The following is a 24855-nucleotide window of genomic DNA, read 5'->3' as shown; positions in this document are numbered from 1 at the left end:
CTAAGAGTTGGTCTTCCTTCGGGGGGGTTCCCTAAACAGTCCTCCCAATAACTTCTCATGAAGTTTTAACATGTTTGTTTATTTTTGCTTTTCACACTTCCCATCAAGATTTTTTTTTCTTCTTTTCATTCTATGAAATAAAGTGGCAACAGCACACTAGAAAGGCCTGACATCTTGGGAAAAAAAAAATCTGATTATGAGACAAATAGTTGGATAAATGTGATGGGATTTTCATTTGCAAGTTTTTTAGAGGATTCATGCAAAGCGAGACATGGTTGTTTTACTACTTATTAAACTAGATTTTTCAAAATTTCTAGGAAATCCCACAGTAATGTAAACATTCAGTAAAAAGGGCAGGTGGATATTTATTCAAAAAGCCAGCAATATGAAATCATACATCCCAAGAATATTGAACTAATTCAATAATGTATTGCTAGAGAGATAAAACTTCTCTTTTAAGTACACTTTGTGTATATTATACCATATACATCAGAGATATTTTAAATTGTTGTAGGGAGCTGAATTTTTCTGTTTAATGGAAAGTACTCAGTACTCAATTCATATAAATTTATATACACTCTTAGAGGAGCTCATATCCTGCCTTTTTACAGGGCAGACCTGATTAAATGTAGTCATATAAACCGCTGAAAACATTTTATCCCTGACAGTGCACATGTTTCCCCACCTTCACAATTACAGCAATATTGATAACTATAATCATGTTTCATTGCACCAATAAAAACTACTGGCTACAGGAAAAGTTATTGTTAAAATAAAAAAAGGCACAATCCAGTATTTTTTCCATATCAAGCTACTATGAACCTGAGTTTGAAACAAATACTGTTCCGAAGATTAGAAGCACGTTGAATATATATTTAACAAAATTTTGCTGCTGACATATGTTTGAACTCATATTAGTGTTGTACTGCAGTTAAAGTATCCTCCTTCTAATCAGGATAAGGTGTATGTTGCTGATATGAGTTCAAACATATTGTTATGTTTGAACTTAACGTAGTTGTTTAAGTAATGGCTTATTCTGTAAAGTACACCGCAGTTTCTAAATAATTTTGTTGTTCCCTCTGCAGGTGCCTAAGCCTCAAAGCGACTTGTTTCAATTCTCAGAAACCACTTAAAGTGACAGCATCTGCTCTTGTCAGGGCTCTCAGCACTGCACAATGAATGTAACTCAATTTGTAACCTGTGCAACAGCGGCAAAATCACATTTGTGCAAGGGGCGGGGGGCAGGCTGCCTCACAGAAAAGGGGCGCATGGCTCAGCGTAGCCTGCAGGCCTTACCCTTCTCAGGCTGCGCGCGGCGGATTTGACCCAGCCCTGGCTGCAAATACAAAGCAGCTAAAATGCTTGCATCAGTCATCTCATGTATTACTTTCCTGAAACCAAGAGCTATGGCAGGGAACAGGCATGGATCTTTATGGTGCCTGAGAGCGATGACTCTCCATCTTTTCAACTGGAAGACCTCCTACAGCTTTTGAAAAAGATGTGGGCACATTTTGCGCAGTTTTACCACGAAGCTTTTCATTTGCAATTAAATAAAATGAGGCAGAACTTTCAATGTTCTCGTATTTTTTTTTTCTCCTACTCAGTTGTTCGCCAGCTTGGACTCATGACAATGTCTGTGGCTTGAAGAAAACGGCAACACTTACTAAACCACCATTCACTATTTTACAAAACAGCAATCATTCACAAACTGTGGGTTAAGAAACATCGCCCCAGACATCTGTACATGTCTCGAGAATGCTTCTTCCAAATGGGAATCTGTGGTCAGGATCTAAGTGTTAACTTCTACTGAAAAGATGGCTCCTTTGTCAGTCTAATTCTGATTTATTGTTTCCTGAGTGAGTCCGGATACAAACAGGCTCCTTCTTAATATCCTGCAGATCATCATTCAGAAGAGTCATTTCAGCTAGAATCAGAAAGGTTTCTGATTTCGTGCTGGGCCTTTGCTCAGCAGCAAGGCAATCATGTTATAGCAGTTTTATACTGGATGAGGTTGTTGAAGCATATTGTACTCTTTACACGCCAGCTGCAACTTACCAGTGTTGAGTTATGAAAGACAGCATAAAGCTTACAGGCCGCTTACACACATTCAGGTGAACTAGGCTTGAACACAGCAGACCCTACATCTGAATTTAGCAGTGCTTTACTTGGTGGTCTCCACATCTGAGCATCCCGGTCAACATTCATCCAGCGTAGAGGCCTGTCTCAAGCTGGGGGCGTAGGGCCCAACCAAGAAAGGCATTTACGCACGCGCGTAACCACCAGTTAGTGTTTATAATTAATGAAATGGACATGACTTCAGCACATGCTTTAAAGCTCCTCCCTAACTGGTGGCCAGATGAAGGACTGCGTATCAGCCATACTTGGAAATTGCTCCTCGGTAAATCGTGGCAACTTCAATGCCTCAATACCTCCCGTGGTTACCTGCTTTGTTTGCACAGTCTTTTTGCTTTATTTTATGAAAATATCTCTGTTTCAATTTTTGTCAAAGTATTTTGAAAGAAACAACTTAAAATAAGTCTGAACTTAGAAATAAAAAAAGGATACAAAAGTAGAGGTCTGGGTACACTAGTGAGCAATAGCCTTCACTGAACAAAACGATATATGAATTACTAGTGCTATAAGATATTGATGGTGGATAGGAATTATTTTAAAGACAATGCCCCTCCCAAAAAAAGGCTGACTGCCAAATCCTATGTATGTGAAAAGCAAACCTGTAATTGCCAGATTGCTCTAATGAAAGAACCTGTTTCACATCAAGCAAATGCACCCCTGATTCTCCACTCACCTCTATAAGCAAAGCACTTCTATCAAGTTCGGTATAATGACTCCTCATTTGTTCATTAAATATAAGAGGAGAATCATGCCTATAAGGCATTGTAGTTTGCTTGCATTTTCTTTTTAATCACCTACAAAACTTTTTTTTTTGCTGGTAAGGGAGACCGCATCAGCTTGGATGCAACCAAGATCTCTTCATTAGGAATGATATCTCTGGCGTCTCTTCAGGCAGAATGTCTTCTGTTAAAGTTTTTGCTTTGATGTTGAATCACTCCTTAGTGAAGGATCAGTGAATACAGAGAGACAAGGAATAAAGTGGCGTAAGGTGTTTCCTTGGCAATGTGCCTACCTTTGTCACCAGAAAAAAATAAATAGCACCAAACTACTCAAGAACAAAAGAAATGAACAAAGGCTATTGAAACCTGCAAGCCAGAAAAGGGAGCACTAATACAGTGCATGGACTGCTGCTCAGCATGACAGAGAATTAACACACCTTTTGAGTTAAGAGGCCAACCATAAGGATAATGAGATCTAGTTTAATCTAAGCTGACATGTTTTATGTATACAAATAAATGGAAGACCTGGCACAGGCCATATTAACTCAGACTGAGCCTCTACTGTCTTTGAAAGCCTGTTTTGCACAGCTAAGCAAACAGAGGAAGAAAAACAACAGTTAAATCACCTTTTGTAAAAGTGTAACTGAATGCATAAAATGGAATTTTTTATTTCTTCTTGCTACATGTGGAAAAAATAATAAGGAATGAATATTTTTGAGGGGCAAGTTGCGTTTTTTTTTTTGCTAAAGGACAAGAGATGAGGAAAAAACACACTAAATTTGTAATTAGTCTATGGAGATGTGATATGCTGCTGTACTTGTAATTGTTTGAAATTAATAGTAAGATAAACAAGTAGAATCCTACATAAGATGTTATGAGCGGGTACCACATAACAGAGAAATAAAACATGCCTTATGGCACATCTCCACTTCAACAGGTGCAGCCCACAGAAGAAACTTCATTCAGGCAGCCTTTTAGGTGCTTTGTTTCTCAGTCATCGTCGTCTTATGTTGGAAAGCAATTGACGGGATGTGCTCAGTCATCCCAAGGACTTGCTAGTTTTAGGCAGGCTAGAAATTATCAGCATTCTGCACATATGAAAAACACTTTCCACCTTAGTCATTCTCATACTGCATAAAACCAGACACTAAAGGTTAATAACAAGAAGAGTAAAAAAGATTATATTTTCAGAAGAGCTTGATATTTAAGCTTCCTTGTCCTATTTGGCACTTATCCATGACTATAAGCAAGCTTAATCTGCTAATTCTTCTGAAAACATTTAATAGAAATTTAACTCATGTTAGCCCTTTTGAAAACGTTATCACATGAAAGAAAAAATTGTTGTCAGACATGACTTTTCTGAAAAAATTGTGACATATTTCTGACTCTCTTAAAAAATCCTGTTTCTAAAGTTCTCAGTTTCTAAAATAGGAGGTTTTTTCCTCCAATTTTTCTTCAGTGGAGGCCAGCAAAAACATATTATTGGTAGCATATTAGACCCCTTTATAGCTCTATACAGATCATGGTCTATATCAAGTTTTGTAGAGGCATAATGCTTGGAAATGAGCAAAAAATTTTGTTGATGACGTACAAAAACACAACAGAGGTTATTTACTCTATGAAAAAACAAATGGTAAAATCTTGATTTAACTTGAAATAATAAGGTGGCATTCTGAACTGACAGGTGGAGGAGATCTGATGAATAAGCAAATACTCTTTTCAATCAGGTACTTCTCATAGTAGAAACAAACTTAGAATTATATCCAATCTGACACTGTTCTGTGTCAAAAACTGGGGGATTATGAGCTTTAGCCTCTGAGGTATAAACATTTGCTTTGCTGGACTGCTGTGGAAGCAGGAACCTCTGGAAAGGAAAGTGGGCAGATAACGAGAAATGATGACACCTTAAAACTTCCACAGCCAGATTCCCTATAGCTCACCTGTTTAGAGATAAGTCACATACTCACAAATACCTATCTGACAATGTCTGATGTTGCTGATATTTGGGGTATGTTATGGAGGTTGATTCCTTTGCTAAAGTAGTGAGAGAGAGAACCTTTTTTTTCTTGAAAATACTTAAGTTTGTAATGCCACCATTTAATTTATTGACTTTAAATTTGTTTTATGTGTAAGTTAGAACCTGAAAAATAAAAGTATACCTTTGTAAAAGAGGCAGTTCAGAATTCAAGTGTTAGGAGATTATAACCTTGCAGGATTACATGTAACAACAAAATTCACCCGCATTAATTCAACTGTCTAATATAACTTTAATTCCTGTTAAAACATAATTTTTGCTGAGAATTGCAACCAGCAAAGGAGTTGCTTATATTCCATAGAAAAGTGCATGAAGAACACTCATGGAACCTGTCCTGGTATTCTGCCTATGCTGCCTATTGATCCCTCTCTTAGAGATGAGATCATCTACTCATGTCAAGAACAGCTTACCAGAGCAATAAATCCACTGATTAATTAAAATCCAGTACTCACAAAGAATGGGATAAGACCCGAAGCTTTGTCTTCATCCAAAACTTTCTTTAGGGCTGAACCACAAACACTAAACGTATCATCTGAAGAAACATGTTTAATCTTCACACCACCAATTAATGCAGCCCTTTCCACTGATGAATGAGCCTACAAGGAAAGAGGCAGGTTTTAAGACAGATAACTTTTATTGGAATGTAAGATGTTCATTTGAATTTGAAAATAAAAAATAATTTCTTTCAAGTAGAGCAGTACTTGAGATTCTGGGACTGTTGCTGGTATGTAACAGGCACTTACCGCTCTCTCTTTCATATAGATAGACAGACAGACAGGCGGACACACATACATACATACATATACATACACACAAAACACTAATGGAAACACTGAAGTATTCTTGAAACCCTTGCCATGGCGTCATTCAGACAAGAGTTCAATTAACCTTGGCGAGAGCTTTAATTAACAGGTTCACAATTAGGTAGGATTGATTAAGAGCTTCAGGATTTGGCTCCAAATCAACCAAAAGACATGCAGATAATCAGCTTGCCTGATAATGATTCAGTTGCTCACTAGCATATTTTTAGGGCCTACAGCTTTGCTGAACCTTAAATGATATGCCATCATAGTATGGTATAGACTGAGATATTTTCTTACATTACCATTGTTTTTTTAGATTACCTACTGAATAAATTGTGGTTCAATCATTCATTCATTCCCAATATGTTATTTTATTTATAACCCATTTTATGTGAATTCCCCTAAAATAATATTTTTTAGAACATAAAGTACATCTCAGTAAATAAAAACAAAGATACCACTAAGAAATTCTTATAAAACTGTGAAGTACAATACTACAATAACTCTATTAACAATAAAAGGTACGTTTAGCCACAAAAGACTCTCCTTTAGAGCATGACTAAAACCAAATAAAACTGTTTTACCTTCCAACTTCTACAATTTCATTAATCATCATTAATTTGAAAAATTCCTCACTTTTCATGACTATTCTCATTCATAAGCTCCATCCTACCCTTGTTGGTTCTTGCTAGTGCCTACAAGAGCACTTACTAATTCTACTCTAATTTAGCATATAATCATGGGAAAGATTAAGGCCAAACTTAGATTAAACAAGACCAGATGAAGATAAAGTTTCTACCTTTAAACTTCACATATCCCTAGAATGACACATTTTAAAGGCAGATTCACTATTAACTTGTACCTCAGCAATGCCTCTTGTTAAAGTACTTTGTCAAACTAATTAGGCACCAGCTTGAGAAAATACAGAAGCCTAGACTTGAAATATAACTAACTGCTTTTGAAGTAGAAAACAATGTGTGTACCATAGCGATCCCATACTTCATTCAAGTGTGAAATAGAAAGAGGTATTTTGTAGATGATTTATACACTGAGGTTGTTAGCCAGTCAGAACCTCAGAATTCCTTTCTCAAGTCTCCAAAATTGTAGTAAGGCTGTCTGATAACTACAGCCATTCACAATCTTAAGGTTAAAACTGCCAAGATGCTTTTGCATTGTAACAAATCTTTAGCGACCTGCTGCTCCATGGAATACCTAGTCCTCAGCAAAGTACTGAGGAGGAGAGCAAGGAACCAAAGAGAAATCAGTGAAATGAGTGGGCAGCTGCTTAAAGTAGCCAAAGAAACACGGCCAAAAAAAGGCTGATGAAGGGAATGGTCTGAGAAAATTTGAGAATATCAAAAAACTATCCTGACTTCTGTCCTGGTCCCAAACAGTCAGGTGTCTACTGTCAGGGGTAGCTGGATATTCCTCTCAGCTCTGAGGTCTCACATTCAGTGTCCCTTGCAAGAGAAGGCTCAGCCAGCATAGCCCAGGCACTGAAACAGATGGGGATCCTCTTCTGTTGTCTCCAAAACCCCAAGTAGTTATTGAGGAAAGCTTTGTTGCCAGTACTGCTCTGTACTCATTAACAGAAAGCAAAATTATGTAAATGGGATACAGGTATTCCCAAAATGCTGAGAAGCTAAAATGGTCTCCCCAGATATATGAGATCTGAGTTGAGCTTTCTGCTCTGAGTCTCCTTACTGGCCAACTTCTTACCTCCCTTCTAATGCATTCCTGCAGCGTTGTGCTCTGCCGGTCCGTGTTTTGCTCTCCCACAGAACGGCTTAGGCTTACTTTCTTTTGCGGATTATTGCCTATGAGTCACACAGGTCTGTTCTTAATGCAGAAAGACCGGTGAGCTCTACAACAATCTGCTTTGAAAGGTCAGCAATATCTTAAGGCAAATCCTTCTGTAAACATAAGATCCTCTGACCTTCAGTAGCAGGAAGGCCTGTCAGTCCTCATTTCAGGTCAGCCACTTATACGGGTCAAAAAATGAAAACAAGTAAAAGGCTTTGCGCATCACTGGGTCAGGGTTTGAGCTCTGGGACTGGCGTTCTGTGCAACACAGACCTTAGGGCAAAAAAGGACAAACAGCTTTTATGCCTTTTGAAAACAGTTATCTTTCCTCATATTTTCTTGTCCTGACTCTTCTCACCCTACAAGTGTAGTCCCTCTTCCCACCAACAGAGAACAAGTGTGCTTTTAACTTGCTCTCCAGTGCTTTTTAACATACACTCAGCAGTAAAACAAGGTAAGCCTTAAACCCAGCCATTTTGTTCTGCATAATCAGATATTACTTTAAACTAAACATCATGTACTAAGACTTCTATCTCATTGACATTTAGATAAGAAAATGTCACTGCTACTGAGAGAAACAACATTGCTTGGCCCTTCAGTAGAATTAGTGTGTCTGAAAGGTAGGAGCAGAATTCACAAGGCTAAAATTTGCTTTCATTAACAGTAAAAGCCTCTTGTGATCCTGGCCTGCTGAGAATTTAGCCTAACTCAGTCTGCTAAATACCACTCACAGTCAGAAATCAAGGATTATGCTTTCTGTTTTCTTACAGATTTCTTAGTTGGATTGATACATGGAGATCTTAGGAGGTTTTTTCTTAAAAAAAAAAATGTTTTGGGCTTCTTCAAGTACTATGACCAATTTGCTTTATATTCATGCACTAGGTCTGTCTGTGTGCATGCACCTGCACCCATGCATGCTTACAGGGGGAAGATGTATATGTGTTTGTCTACACATGTATGTAGGAGGAAAATAACGTGTACACACAGGGGCACACAAGCCTAGATGCAACAAAAGATGGTCTAGACTTACTCAACACAACTGAAACTAAGTGGTGGACTCACCATCACTGGAGGTGTTCAAAAAACGTGTAGACGTGGCACTTCAGGACACGGTTTAGTGGGCATGGTGGTGTTGGGTTGACGGTTGGACTTGATGATCTTAAAGGTCTTTTCCAACCTTAATGATTCTGTGATTCTAAGTGTATTTACATAAAATGAGCTCTTTTTGTAAAGAAGCACTACTTGTATAACATGGACCTCCGGATATTTATTCGTTGTGTTACGGTAGCACACGTGAGATTCCAGCTTGCTTATGATGGACAAGAAGATTTAAACAAGCAAAACCAAATAGTCACCAATCCAAAGAGTTTATACTTAATTCACCTGCCTATTGAGATGGCTGAAATTGTTAAGCATAGACCTCACGTTTCCATGTTTTTGAGAGGTACTCACCTGATCAGAAGTATAGGCCACCAGCCTGCCCATGATGTCTGCTTCTGTTAGCTCAGGTTTTTCTGACTGCATCTGTCTGATAGTTTTTGTTCTTGCAGCAAGCAGTGAAATCAAGGTGGCTTCGCTTGCACTGCCCTGTGGGACAAATTGAAGGAAGGTTCAAAAGGAAGACATTGCAGAAGAAGAAAAGCAGCGTTTTCTTCTGTATTGTACTGGGTTTGTGTGGCAAGCTTTTGGTAGCGGGGGGCTACATGGGTGGCTTCTGTGAGGAGCTGCCAGAAGCTTCCCCTGTGCCCAACAGAGCCAGTGCCAGCGGCTCCAAGAGGGACCCACCGCTGGCCAAGGCCGAGCCCATCAGCGACGGTGGCACCGCCTCTGGGGTGACGGGGTTAAGGAGGGGAAACACCCGGCAACACCAACTGCAGCCGGAGAGAGGAGTGAGAAGGTGTGGGAGCCGCAGCCCTGCAGCCCCCCCGGCCAGGGCAGCAGGAGGGGCAGGAGGGGCTCCAGGCGCCGGAGCAGAGGTTCCCCGGCAGCCCCTGGGGAAGAGCCTGGTGAGGCCGGCTGTGCCCCGGCAGCCATGGAGCTCCACGGGGGAGCAGATCTGCACCCGCACCCGGGGAGGGCCCCACGCCGCAGCAGGGGGATGCCCGAAGGAGGCCGTGACCCCGTGGGCAGCCCGCGCTGGAGCCGGCTCCTGGCAGGGCCTGTGGCCCCGTGGGGAGAGGAGCCCCGGCTGGAGCAGGGGTGCGGGCAGGACTTGTGACCCCGCGGGGGACCCAGGCTGGAGCCGTCTGTTCCTGAAGGACGGCACCCGTGGGGGCACCCAGGCTGGGGCAGGGCAGAGTGTGAGGAGTCCTGTCCCTGAGGGGGAAGGAGCGGCAGAGACAGCGTGTGAAGAACTGACCACAACCCCCATTCCCCGTCCCCCTGTGCCGCTCGGGGGGAGGAGGGAGAGAAATCATGAGTGAAGTTGAGCCCAGGAAAAAAGGAGGGGTAGGGGAAAGGTGTTTTAAGATTTGGTTTTAGTTCTTATTATCCTACTCTGATTTGATTGACAATAAATTAAATTAAGTTTCACCAAGGCAAGTCTGTTTTGCCCGTAACAGTAATTGCTGAGTGATGTCCCTGCCCTTACCTCGACCCACGAGCCTTTCCTTGTATTTTCCTGCCCTGCCCAGCTGAGGGGGGCAGTGACAGAGCGGCTTTGGTGGGCACCTGGCCTCCAGCCAGGGTCAACCCACCACATGTATGGATTTGTGAAGTTGTTAATAGAACTTTCATATAAGAAGCTGTGCAATCTCATGCTTTTTAAGAATATGTGTGACAGCAAGGGAGGAATCTCTATTTGATGTCGGTCTCCTCCTTCCTGATACCTCTGTCTGCTCTCTTTAATCTCTACGCTTGTTCAGTTTAGGCACCAGCCTTGCAATCACTGCTAGAGAGCTGGACTCACAGACCATGTGAAAAGGCGCTCGAACCAGGCACCGTTTGTTTGCTGACCAGTAACAATGGCAAAGTAACTGCTGATTTCTGCTACTCTGGGTTTTCGCACATTTAACTTCCATCAGAATCTGACTGTCAACTCTCATTTCTGTCGAGCAACATGCATAATTGTAACATTTATTTAACATTTAGAGTTACCCCGGGCAAGTCAATTATTGTGGCTAAAAGAGAAAAAACATTGAAAAAGCAAAAAAGCTATGATTCAATATAGCTAACTGCATTTCAAAGTATTCGTTATGTACGTTTTCTTCATCAAAAACACAGATGAAAGGAACAGTCACACACTATTTCTAAATTGCACTTTGACTCACAAAACATGAGTTTAAATTGTGTCTTGGATGCTCTGCGACAACGAAGAGGGGAATTTTTTGTATCAATTGATCTGTAAATTTCACAAGAGAATACAAGTTCCCCCAAATTCTTTTTATGGGTTTCCTCTACAACAGGAAGATGAAACATGCTCTAAATTGCTCTTTTAAACTATAAGTAACAGTTTGTAAACACACATTCATAAATTTCAATAGTTTTGGGTGTCCATATGCAAGATCGAGTTTTTAGGTATTTTCGAAGTTGAACAACTGTCTTGTCAATCTTCCTCTGCCAGGCTCGTAACAGTGTAATGAATACAGTTGCTTATATTAATAAGTATGTCTCTGAAATATCCCCAGTGTCAACAAGCTAATTTTGGAGTGATGTTTCTTATCCTCCCTCTATCCTCCCTCTGTTGAAGACCTGTGTATACTTACTAATTACAACATATGTTTAAATATTCTTCCCTGAAGGTGGGCCTGATCCTACAGATTTCATACATGAGAATGATCGCAGTGACCTCAGATTTTCTTCTAATACTGAAGTTAGTTGAGTTATTTATATGAGAGAAAGCTGCCTTCTACACATGTCAACATCTCAACAGTAAGTAACTCAATCCAGATGAAATTCAACAGCCTCATGAATGGGGTAAGCAGGAAAAAGGACAGTCCCTAAACATTTACTAAATGTACTGCCATGGCGAGTATATTTTATCTGCCTTTCCAGTGGTGTGGGATTTGAGGAATGTAGACCCCAGGGTCCGCATCAGACCACAAACACGAGCTGGAGACATTTCTGTGCATTTTTTATAGCTGCTGCTGCATACAGCATTATGGCAACTGAGGGAAATATTACAGATACAGAATGGTATTGGAAAACAAATATCCCTCTTTGGGTCAAGTAAAATAGAACTTCCATGTGGAGGCAAGGGGTGAAGGAAATTCTGTCTATTGATTACAGAAAATATAATTTGGCAATCTCCCCATTGAGTCTTAATCTGCATATGGTCTGTAGCCAGATATTCAGAATACTCATTGGAATATCTGAACACTGAGAAGTCATGCCTGCTCGTAGTTCTCAAAACTCATGATGCAAGAGCATGTGCACACAATTATCTCCATCTCACACATAAAGAACTTTCAAGATCCAATTCATTTATTTTATCTGTCTAAAAAATTAAACATCTGAGATGATAGATAAAATAATTGCTTAGGGTCCCTTAGTATTCAGTGGAGAGAGGCAAGCATATCCAGAATGCAATAGTTCCATCTATTTTAGGCAAATATTCTGGACTGAGATAAATGGTTCCTCTAAAGGTACCTTCTTGTATGTTCAACTTCATCTGACAAAACGTGAGATGAATCTCACAAAGTAAGCATAAGGTTCCTGATGAGAAACTCTGTCATGATGTCTTTGTTAGAAAAACAATTTCTCCCATGCTCAGCACAATATTATCTAACTAACAGTGAAAAAAATATGCCTGCACTTCCTGACAGTCCTGTGAGATAGAATATGATGACTCGAGTCCTGGGTGTCCAGCAGATGCAAGGAATGTTTTACAGTCAACAACATCGCCTATTTTCTAAGAAGCTGTGTTTTTTTCCTATTTTTTTTTTCAAGCAGTATATAATCTTCTAATGAACGCTACATAATCAGAAGACCTGCATAATGAGCGTATACTATCAGACAATGTTGCCTGAAATACCCTTTCCAGCAATTCAGTAGGTGAGAATACTTTTCATTTGTGCAAACCACTGCAACTTACTGTGATGTTCATACAGTTTTTCAGGTAAGTTGTACGTCCTCATAATGAAGTTGGGCAACGTAAAGCCTGTGTGCAAGACCTAATTCCATCTCATATTGGGAAAGTCACTCAAAACAACCTTTCTAAACCTGGGTTCTTCACAGTAAAGTTCACTCTATCACCCTTGCATTTAATATGTGGGAAATAATATTATTACTTTTATTAAAATATATATTTAAGGGGATACATTAAAATCTTTCAAATATATGTGGAGAAAATGGCTTTTTTTCCTTTCTTTTTTTTTGGCAATGATAAAGCCCTGTAAAACTGTTAAGTGTCTTCCAGGACATGTAAGGAATATTCATATTAAAGAAATGCACACAAATATATAAAAGAAAATGGCTGTAGGAAATTCCAAAGGTTAAGAAGACATTAATTTGATATCTGGAAATTTAAGCCCCCGCTATTCTGGACACTGCCTTGCTAGGTGGGCAAACGACTTAGGCTTAAGAATAGCCTCAGCCTTCTGAGGAGTGCCACAAGACGTCCTGGCATCATGGCTGTTCATCCAGGCTGGTGCATAGTAAGTGTATACAACAGTTCTTGTATGAATTTTCTTACACAGAAATAAGGATGAACAGGAAAGGGCCTGCTGCCCAGCTGAATCTTGCCTCCTGATATAGAGCTGGGACATAGCCTAAAGGCACCTGAATCCAGCAACTTTGAAATGCTTCTGGAGGTCTCAAGATAGATGTAGGCTTTTTCACCTTGCCCCAGTTTCTGTAAGTCACCTTTTTTATACTGAAACTTACAGGATTTGCAGAACCTGGTTTGGGCTCTTCTAGCCACTCGGCACTAAAGTCTTGCACAAAATATTTTAGAGGAAAAAAAAAACATGGTTCTTTAACTACTTGGCTCACTGACAAGAAAGGTAAATCAGCAGTGTTCTTTGCCAGGCCAAAGATAGGCTGTCTCTCGTTTTGTTTTACCTGTAAAATAATTTTTCTTTGCAGAATAAGAAAATTCTTTAAAATTTAAAGTAGGTACACTTTTCAGCAGTTTATCTAGAATGAACAGCAGAATACATGCTTCAGGAAGAAAGTTGCTTTCTCACTTATTTTTAAAAGCTGTTTTTTTCTCCTCTTGAATGCTGTATTCTGCATTAAGTGAAGGATGATGATACCTTTCCTTTTACTACAAGTAAACAAAGGTTGCCATGGCAAGCAGGCTCAAGTGGCGGAAGAAATACCAGCAAGAGCTGATGTTCATGTCCATCAGAGCTCTGAACTGAAATTTTCTTTCATCTTTTGCCATATTGAAGTGTCATCCTGCACACAACAACAAAGTGCTTCGTATTGACACAAACTTCCAAATGTAATTAAGAGCCAATTTTCCCAGGCTCAGTTTTACCCAATACCACAATAATTACTTGGTATTTACCAAGAGAATGACTGGCACTTTCACACGCTCATGTTGTCTTTGCCTCACGCTTTCTTATTTGTATCATTATTGTTTCAAGAGCAAGACAAAAAGATCTGCAGCACAAATGACTTCATCGTAAGCAGGAACACAGACCTCACTTTTGATTCTTGAAACTGACTGGTTTCTGATGAAAATGATGGGCAATCCAGCATTGTCAGCCTGGATGGGCAATATTTCCTGCTGATAACCATCAGGCACAATTGGTTGCTTTCACTGGTACAAAATAAATGCTGTTGAGACGCATGATGAAAGCTTGATTTCTTGAGCATAACCCCCTCCCTAGTAAACATAATGAAAAAGATTCTAGCAAAGCAAGCAGATGAGTAAGGAGTTATTCTGGAAATACACTGGTGTAGGTGCAGCTCTGCCTAGGAGAATCATAGCAATTGGGTTAAATTCATACTTGCCTTGGAAGATGTGGGAAGAGTTCATTGGGATATGCTGTAAGCATTTGCAGCTGAGATCAAAGAAAGAAGCCCCCACTTCTAGCATGTAATTCGGATGTATTTTAGAAGCCTGTTTCAGGATAAAATGGATTGTGCCCTGGCCTCCCATGACCGGTCTCCAGAGATTTTCAAAGGAGCACAGAACAACTATTTAAAATTAAGTCTTTTTCATAGTAGAGACCTATTTTAGTTAGATTAATAGCTGTGAGCAGAGTCTGCATTTGCAGAAAGACCATGCGCTAGTGGAGCCTTGGCTGACAAACAATATCACTTCATTATGCATGCAAGTTTGCTCACTGATGATATATTTGCTATTGTACAGTTAATCTGTTCAGACATTGTAGGCTTTCATTAAGCAGTCAGCGTCAAAGTTTCAGGGTTTTGTTCTATTTTGGATACTGCAGTGTAGTCTGAAAATGGTATTATCTACTGATGGAACTGTTTAGGTTCAAACTTTAAGCATCTCTTAATTTTATTTTAATATTCCAATATTTCATTTTGTTATATAAGGAAAACTTCTTAAAATAAGTTCAACTTCTTTGACAAAGATTAATAGACTTTCTACTACATTCTACTTATAGAAGATTCTCTCCTATGTTCTTATCCATTGCTTAATCTCTGACACTTTTCTCCTGAGAAAAAGGAAGGCTGTTTTTGAAAACTGACCAAGGTAAATAATTGAACATGTCTAAGGTGGAATTCAGAGAAGCCTTTGTAACAAGTTTTCATGATGCTGTACTCAAAATCCTCAGATATATTTCTATTTGAGAATTTTTTTTCTATTTTCAGCCATGAAACATTGCTGCACATTGCTGGTAAGTATGAGCTCACTTCACTTGATCAACAAATTAAAATTTCCATCCTATATGATTTTTCAATATTATGATTCGAATTTTAAGCCCAAATTATGCTGTTAAGTTGAACTACTAACAATTCTTCACATAGAGGAGCGTTTCAGAATTCGGCTGCACTGAAAACAAAACCATTACTTTCATCAATGATCCTATCCACCTATGGACATCCTCAAAGAGCATAAATTTTTCTGAAAATCTGAAAGGAACCCATGTGGCAGAAAAAATACATCTTTCCTTTATTAGTGTTTTGATATGAAGGTTTTACAAAATCATGAAGCCCAGAAACTCACCCCATATTCTTTTTTCATGTCCCCTCTTACCTGAATGACTCCTCCACCTTGGCCATCCTTCCCAGCTAAAAACTCTTCAGGCAAATTAATCAACTTCCCTAGCCAATCCAGCATGACAGTCTCCAGCTCCGTGCAAGCTGGACTTGCGGCCTGTGTTAAAAAATAGAACAGAGGGAATAACCTAATCTACTAGACCATGAAGAAAAATAGGATCCACCAGAGCAAGAATAACTCTCTGTCTCTCTCTTTTGACTATAGAGGAAGAGACTAACTGACTAACTTCACCAGCTAAATTAGGGACCTGAAGACCATTTTGTGCATGTTGTTTCTAATACTTACTAAAAAAAAATCAAACTGTTCCTCACAGAGAACCATGATTATCAAATGTCAAAGCTGGGATTTGCATCTTTCATATTTTTTTTTTCGACATCAAGTATTAACCTCCTTCGAGAAATGCCCATCTCATATGAATGTGGGGGTTTTTAACACAGTTTTCCATTCGTCCACATGATGAGAAGTAACAACACCAGGTGACAGGCAACAGTCATACTACTAAATGAATTACCAGTAAGTTTGCACTGCTACCACTAATTCTAAATGCTGGTGATTTTTCAAGGGCAAAACTTCTAAGAGGAAATAGCCTTTTATTACTAGAGTCATTCAGGTGAAAACTCTTAATTAGTCAAGGAAGTTTATCTATAAAAATAGCCGTGACTTCACTGCTATTAATCAATAATTTCATTGAAGAATGTTACTGAAATGCTTAAAATCTTGGCAAGGTGAAACACCATTACCACATAGCAGTACATACCCTAGTAAACTTACCCAAGAGAAGCCCATACATCCTATTCCACTACACAACATATCTGCAAGAAGAGCTGGGAAGGAAGAGGCTGCAGGGAAGTAGGCAAAAAAGTACGGACTGTGCCAGTGAGTCATCTGTATTAAAGCAAAAACAGTAATTTTTAACTGATTCAGGAAGCAGAAACAAATAGTCACAAAATCAGAAAAGATGAGAGGTTGGGACCAGTCAACGCTTCTCAACTACCTGGCTGTAACACAGGATCCCCTTTTTTAGAAAGGCTCACCTTGTTTTTTCTCAATTTTTTATCTATCTTTTACTCAAATTAGAAATAAATTAGTTCTTGCCCCCACCTCCCAACAGTTCCAAAATCAGAGTTCTCCATTTGTCTGCCTAGAAGACAAGAATCGCATGGACAGTGGCAGTGTGAGTTTCTGTGTAGGGCACTGTTTTTGAGCCTGTGCTTTCAGGGACTCCAGTATTTTGTTCTTTCATCTCTGTCCTGTGACGGACTTAGCGAGAGTGTCTTCAGTGCAGCAGAGGTCCACAGAACTCTCCTGCCCACACTCTGGCATTATTTGCTAAAATTCAGGCATAGAATCTGGCCAAACAGCTCCTCATGACAAAATGAATCAATCCATTCCAGTATCCAGTACCTTCCGTAGAAAATTAAACTATCATCTCCCTATAGTAAGTTGTGATATATGTACAATTCCACTTTATATGTACCAATATGAGAGAACAACACAATAACTGCACAAATTGTAGTCAATTGTCCTGCAGCAGCGATATTTAGAATTATCTTATGCAATGTCTAAGCAGTTTTTATGCATCTGTGAGAGACTTGATAGTGCTCCACAGCTCCAATCTAACAAAATCTGAAAACAGGGCATGTACTGCCACACTGTAATGCTCAGTAGAAATAATGTGATACGATATGTTTGGCAAAAACAGCTTTCACATTCAAGATAAAAGGCAAATTTTAGAAAAAAGTGCTTCTAGAGGATCAGATGGACTATAAACGAGAATTCAGCAGAATGTGTGTAAGATCTTTCCTTGCCTGGAAATCCAGAAGCTGCTGAGCTATTGAAGCCTAGCCTTTTCTTGTACCATTTTGTTTTCTTTTTTTTAAATACTGGAGTTCTGTTACAACTGGAGGATGGTAAGAGCATCTCGAGAGCATCACTTGCCTGAGCTCAGTGTTTCCTTACTGTTTTGTTCCACATTCCCACCTCTAATGAATTTTACCTTTCACACTCCCCTCTCTCCCAGTCTGTGATAACGTTTCTGGTTCTGGAGCTAACTCAGGGATCACTGCGCTGCACAGTTCTGTGTGCTGCAAACATCCCTTTTATTTCCTCTTCTAATATCTTTCATGCCAACAACCAGCTCTTCTTTAAGGAACATGCTCCATGCTAAGGGGAAACTGTTAAGACAGTTGTATACACAATGAATCAGATATCTCTTTCTCTGCTGTAGAATACCATATATAATATTTTGGATGCCCCTATCTGTTTCATATGAAACCAACTCCTATCCACTACAATTTTGCACAGTCTAAACTAGCCCGGTACCTGGTATGTTCAGGATTTCACTTTTACTGGTCACTAGATCAAAACCTGCTCAAATCAGGTATCCAAAGACAAGCCACTGTGAACATTTTTAGCTGTATCTTTTATATCTGGTCAGGATCTCTTTCTTTGCTGTAATAAAGTTTTAGAGCACTTGTGGCAAACACCTTCCTTCACAAACCAGAAAAAAATAGAATGGGACTTGGTTCTTCACATGAAAATAATAAACAGATTTAAAAATACCCAATAAACAGCAGTCTCTGATAGGACCCACATGCACAGACTTTCACTGACGTCCATAATGAGCCAGGGCTGCCACTGTTCATCTCCCCAGCTCTAATCCTCTGTGATCTGTAAGACTTGTGACATTCATCTTGGGTTAATCAAGTTAAACTGCGTACTTGCTGGGAGCCATTTGTTTGATGAAACACAGCAGATTCCAGTTGCACCACTCACACAAAGCGAAAAAGCCAAAAGCCCTAGGGCAAGTGCAGCTGCGGTTCTTCCCCGCCTCCCTTCCCCCTTTGCTTGAAGCAGCTGTAAAATTCATTTCTTTTGCCATGTTGGAACAGACACACTTAGTCAAATATTGCAAAGAGTGTGACAAAATTGATGCTTGTTTTTTCAGCCCTCTGCTGATAAACAGTGATACACAAGTGTCTTGGATTCAATAATTACCACTATAATGCTTCTCAGAGACATTTCATTTCCCAGATTTCTTCTGAGGATGTCTGTCTTTCTGTGGCTTGCTTAGTCTAAGCAAGAGTCTTCCTTTACCACGTGCTAAGGATAGGTATTTCAGCTGAAAGTTCATCGAATAAAAGATTCAATGTGAGGAAAACTAGCGTCTTCAGTACTGCTATTTGCAGTTAGAACTAAACTTGATCATTTTTGGCTCTGAAAAAGGAGATATATTTCAAGAGAACAAAGCAACTCTCAGAGAGAAAGGTGACTCCCACTGATATTTTTATATGCAGATCCCTTCCACCTTGGCTTCCTGCTGTGGAGATCAGAGTTTAGCAGTTGCTCCCTCAGTTCCTGCATTACTATTAGGAACTTAGCATCATGTAGTGGATTGCCTTTTGAAGGTCTACATCCAATCTCACAAGAAGTCTCTATAAAGAAGTTTTACCACTCATGAATGCTTGTTCTCCTATAAGGTAAAGACAGCAATGGATACTGCATTGTTACTTTACACAATATCTTTGCTCCTCTGAAGGAACACCATTTTCACATTTTAAATCAGCCAATAAGTAGCAAATATCCGAACACAACTAACACAGTAAAGATGTCAACGTGAAGGAAACAAGAATCACTTATGGGCCACTGATAGCTTATGGGCAAAACAAGGTTTTATGACCTCTGTCGTATTACTCATTCTCTCTGAAGAAGCCCAGTTCCTCATTTATAAAATGGAGATAAGACATTCCCTCGTGAATAGGAGTCCATGGAGCCTAATGGGACACACTGACAAGTGCTGCAAGAGCTAGACAATGTCACTGAGACTACTCTCAGATATCTTTGAAAGGTTATGGCAACGGGGGAATGTTTCTGAGGTCTGGAAAAAAGCAAATGTCACTTCTATCTTCAAGGAGGGCTAGAAGGAGGATCTGGGAAACTACAGGCCTCACCTCAGTCCCAGGGAAGATGACAGAACCTTGAAGCTATTTCCAAACATATTAGGGACAAGAGGGTGATTGGGGCTAGGCAGCAAAGATTTATGAAGGGGAAATCATACCTAAGCAACCCGACAGCCTTCTACAAGATGCTGGCTTGGCGGACACGGGGAGAGCACAGGATATTGTTAAGACATTCAGTACTGTCTCCTGTCACACCCTTACTGACACACTGATGAAATACGGACTACATAAGTGGACAGTGGAGTGAAAACTGGCTAAACTGGTAGACTCATAGGGTTGTGATCAGTGGCACAGTCCAGCTGGAGGCCAGTGGTGTACCCCAGGAACCAATACTATGTCCAGTACTGTTTAACATCTTCATTAATGACCTGGACGATAGGACAGAGTGCACCCTCAGCAGTTTTGCAGATGATGTAAAACTAGGAGGAACGTTTGGTACACTGTATGGTCATGCTGGAATTCAAAGGGACCCTCAACAGGCTGCAGAAATGAGCCAACAGGACTCTCATGAAGTTCAACAGAGAAATGCAAAATCCTGTACCTGGGGAGGAATAAACCCCTGCACCAGTACAGGCCAGGGATCAACTGGCTGGAAAGCAGCTCTGCAGAAATGGACCTGGGGGTCCTGGTGGACAAGCTGAACATAAGCCAGCAATGTGCCCTTGCAGTAAACAAGGCCAACAGCATCCTGGGCCACATTAGAAAAACTGTTGCCAGCAAGTCAAAAGAGGTGATCTCTCCCTTCTGCTCAGCACTGGTGAGGCCACACCTGGAATGCTGTGTCCAGTTCTGGGTTCTCCAGTACAAGAAAGACATGGACATACTGGAGTGGTTCCAGTGAAGGGCCATGGAGATGATTAATGGATTGGAGCACCTGTCATGACAAGAAGCTGAGAGAGCAGGGATTGTTCAGCCTGCCGAAAGCTCAGGGGGTATCTTGTTAATGTGTATAAACACCTCATGGGAGGGTGTAATGAAGATGAAGCCAGATTCTTCTCAGTGGTATCCAGTGACAAGACAAGAAGAAATGTGTACCAACTGAAATACAGAAGATTCCACTTACACACGAGAAAAAGCTTTTTTACGGTGAGGGTGGTCAACTTTGGAACAGGACAACAGAGAGATTGTGAAGACTTCATCCTTGGAGATATTCAACACCCAATTGGACATGGTCCTGAGCAACCTGCTTTAACTGACTCCACTTTGAGCAGTGGGGGTGGACTAAATGATCTCCAGAGGTGTCATCTAACCTCTACTATACTATGACTTTGTGATTCTGTGCTCATGTGAATCTTCAGTATTTAGTATAAACAACACAGACAGAATCAGAGTTACTATAATAATGGGGATTCATGCACTTGTGCTCTTTGTGTCACAAACACTAACATTTCACACCAGAGGAAAGTTTTGGATAAAGCATTTCTTCTTCAGAATATATCACTTTGTAAAAGTAAATTTATTTGCAGGGCATGTAAATACCAAGAAAAAATCAATTTAGCTAAGAGGGAACATGACATGTTGATGACTTAACTGGAATTGAATGTCTCACCTTCTATTCTCAAATGATTCATCCCTTATTTTTTAATTCGATATTATTTTATTGAATGTTCTCAAGTGTTCAAAGCCAAGTGTTTTCTGTTCTACTTCACAGACAAAAAAAATTGGTTAGTATTTTCCTCCAATGAAAAAGGAAAAGCAATTGTATCTATGAGCAAGCAATTAAAGTATTTGCATGTGTGTGACATAATTCTCTTATCTAATCTGCACTGATTTAATTCTGTTGGATTTAAGACTTCATCCATAAATCTTTGAGAAGACTGGAGAGATTTCCATTGACTTCAGTGGAGCTTTTGCCTGTGAAAGGACAGCAAGGTTGGCTCCAAGGGAAACAAGATAAGGTCATATTGAATATCAAATATTTACACTGGTCAATGAAAAAGAATTGGTATTATAGTACACTGACTAAACACATTTGCAGAACAGTGGTTCCATGTCCAGTCACATTGCCATCATATCACCTAGCTACATGCAGAGAAGCAACCCAAAGTGGTTACTGCAGAAATTCAAACGAGAGATTCCTCATTAATATTTACTAATAACCCAGTCCTCTTCAAGCTACTTACAGGCCTTCAGAGACAAGCATAGATTTAAAATAAAAAAGGTATACCATGAGAGGGAAAACAAGAAAGATTCAGAACTGGACAAATGCCAGACACTTTGTTTTGCATTCTCTGTCCAACACTGATCTACCCAAGGACTAATATTTAGGTAGTGGCCATCTGCCGTAAAAGGTACTAGAAGTAGTTGACATTTAGGAGAGTAAGTCAACAGAACAAGTATTGGGGACAATCCTTTCTAGTCAACTCTCTAATAAAAAGAAGTCTCCTAAGAGAATTTTAACATTTAAAGATCAGCTTGAAGGCACACTTTAGGCACAGCAGACTAATAAAAATCCTATTTTATAAAATATTTACTGTGCTTTGCAAGTAGCAAAAATATCACATGAAATTGAAAGTTATGAAGTTTTGCCTTAACCAGTTCAAGGGAGGAAAGGGAATTATTTCCAAAAGCAAGCTTCACATGAAGCAAAAGAATGATTTGACTATTTCTAGCAAGAACAGAAAACATTAGTTGTGTAAAGTGTTAGATCATATTTAACTATGGATGTAAGCAGGCTCCTGCCTTCTAAAAGCTAATCAACATGGATTCTTATGTTCGTAAGGTCTAGCTGCACAGCCTTCAGTCCACGCTTTGCTTAAAGTATTTGAAAATCTAAATGCAGTATTGAACGGTACACTACAGATCCATTTTTCTTACCCCTGGCATAATGATCTTCTCAATGTCTTTAAAGACATCCTCAAAGCTCTCGGGATCCTGGGGTGCACAGTCCGGAATGAGGGGCCTTAGATATCCTGGTTCCACATCTGGGAAAACCTGTCTTTTATCTATCTTCTCCAGGTAATCTGCAATATAGTCCACCACCTCCTTCCCTCTCTTGCGGAACTCTGCAGCATCCATGGGTATCAGAATTTAGGACTTATGATCAGACAAACCCTAAAAAAAAAAAAAAAAAAAAAGAGAAGTCACTTCTGAAAGAAAATAATGCTAGTTTTAAACCTGTTGCTCAGATGATTTCTAGGATGACTCATTGTGCTGGTTTTGACTGGGATAGAGTTAATTTTCTTCATAGTAGCTAGTATGGGACTATGTTTTGGATTTGTGCTGGAAACACTGTTGATAACACAGGGATGTTTTCATTATTGCTGAGCAGTGCTTACACAGAGTCAAGGAATTTTCTGCTTCTCACACCACCCCAGCAGCAAGTAGGCTGGGGGTGCACAAGAAATTGGGAGGGGACACAGCCGGGACAGCTGACCCCAACTGACCAAAGGGATATTCCATACCATATGGTGTCATGTTCAGCATATAAAGCTGGAGGAAGAAGAAGGAAGGGGGGGACACATTCAGAGTGATGGTGTTTGTCTTCCCGAGTACCGTTATGCGTGATGCAGTCCTGCTTCCCTGGAAATGGCTGAACACCTGCCTGCCTGAACACCATGGGGAGTGGTGAATGAATTCCTTGTTTTGCTTTGCTTGTGTGTGCAGCTTTTGCTTTACCTGTTAAACTGCCTTTATCTCAAACCATGAATTTCCTCACTTTTACTCTTCTGATTCTCTCCCCCGTCCCACCATGGGGGAGTGAGCGAGCAGCTGCGTGGGGCTTAGCTGCCGGCTGGGGGTTAAACCACGACACTCATATGGCCTTTTTGAAAAGACCATATGCTTTGTTATTTCTGCATATTAGGCCAATGCCCACACAGCATTTCATTCTGCTCCACTCCAGTATTAGCTGGACATTGTACAGAAGTAAATCACACTGTTAAATCTTTGATGCCTACGTCATGATGTAAATTAGCTTAATACAGATAGGCTGTATCTTTAGCACAGAAGAGCAGTAGAGGCACATCGATGAAGATTCAAGTATCACAGATTTAATCCCTGCTGCTGCTGGTTGACACAAGGATGTGGCACTGTCACGCGGCACATAATCAACTCCCTCCCGCCTTATAAAGAGGAGGTCTAAGGAAACAGCATGCTGTGTGTCTGTTATAATTTATAACAAGAAGCTATAATAATCGCAGTTATCACAGTGATCCACTGTGCTGCCCTGTCATTTTATCTACCTCTTGCCTTCTGTCTTGCCTCAAAATTTAGCTTCTTACTCTTTTACTGTAAATGCACATGCTGTGCCATTTACAAAACCTTATTTCTTACTGAGGTTTCAATTAGAATTCACTTACAGTTGATCTGTACTGTATTTTGCAGGCAGATGTGAGGAAGCTCTTTGCCTGGGGCTGTCCCTATTTCCAAGATGTTGGGCTGGAGTTCTAGGTGTGCTTCGAGCTAGGCAGAGACTGTGTGAGCACACCCAAGGCGCTGTATGGTTCGGCTGAGATGGGCTGCAGTTTGCCTGCCAAGTGCTGTGCAAACATAAATTCATATTGCTTGGGTGTCTGCTCCTGCCATCCTGGCCTGCCCATCTTTTTTACTGTATGTGGCTGTGCATTTTGAGTGCTCAGTGAATACAAGGTTGAGACCACAGTATTTAAAAAAAATCCAAGAGTCTTTATACAGTCAGATTGAGTGAGTGATACTGTTCCTTGGGACCTAGTAAGAAAATTGGCAAGTGAAACAAGGTTACTGCTGGTGTAAAGAATTACTATGCTTAGTTCACGTACCTTCAGATCTTCACTTTGTAAGGAAATAATGATATGAAGCACACTGTGAATATTAATGTAATTAAGAGACAATTCCTTAGATATCAGTTATTTGTGCTAAGGATTTGTAACTGAGGACATAATTTTGAGAAAAGAGAGACCCTCTTGGTCTTTATTATATTTGAATTAGTACTGTCACATTACAAAAGAAAGACATCATTGATAAACACCATCCTAGACACATCTCTGCTGCTACAAATAGAGAATCTGGGATTTGTGTGGCACAGCTGCTGCTGCTATTTAAGAAGGCAGGGTGCTGCTGTAGGTCACCAACCACTTGGGAAAGCAAGGATCTGCACAGTAGGGACGTCTAGCCCCGCCCAGAGAATAGCTGTTCTTGTTGCTATCTTGTTAGAGTTATATTACTCTCTTTAACCATCGTGTAAGTGTTTATTTGGCTCTCTCTATGCCTTTCTGAAAGGGGAATTAGGACCTTTCTCAGATCATGCTACTAAGTTGCCGGAAACGCATTACCAGTAGTCATTACG

At 40.1% G+C, this 24855-nt stretch overlaps 1 protein-coding gene across 1 annotated transcript in view; it reads right to left on the bottom strand.

Moving 5' to 3' along the window:
• Nucleotides 1-23266, bottom strand: part of FIGNL1 (fidgetin like 1) — a gene marked incomplete at its 3' end in the record, with an annotated part of 64743 nt that extends 41477 nt beyond the window's left edge. The window contains exons 1-5 of the mRNA XM_081996447.1: nt 22407-23266; nt 16402-16515; nt 15607-15726; nt 8946-9080; nt 5340-5483 (exon numbers count right to left, since the gene is read on the bottom strand). Coding sequence (XP_081852573.1) covers nt 5340-5483; nt 8946-9080; nt 15607-15726; nt 16402-16515; nt 22407-22607 — 714 coding nt within the window. The 5' untranslated portion in view covers nt 22608-23266. The remainder of the gene's footprint in view (nt 1-5339; nt 5484-8945; nt 9081-15606; nt 15727-16401; nt 16516-22406) is intronic.
• Nucleotides 23267-24855: the final 1589 nt, after the last annotated feature.

Source organism: Phaethon aethereus (assembly GCF_964289735.1).
Source record: "Phaethon aethereus genome assembly, chromosome: 2".
In the NCBI taxonomy this organism is placed as follows: domain Eukaryota; kingdom Metazoa; phylum Chordata; class Aves; order Phaethontiformes; family Phaethontidae; genus Phaethon; species Phaethon aethereus.
This window is presented reverse-complemented; position numbering and strand designations above follow the sequence as displayed.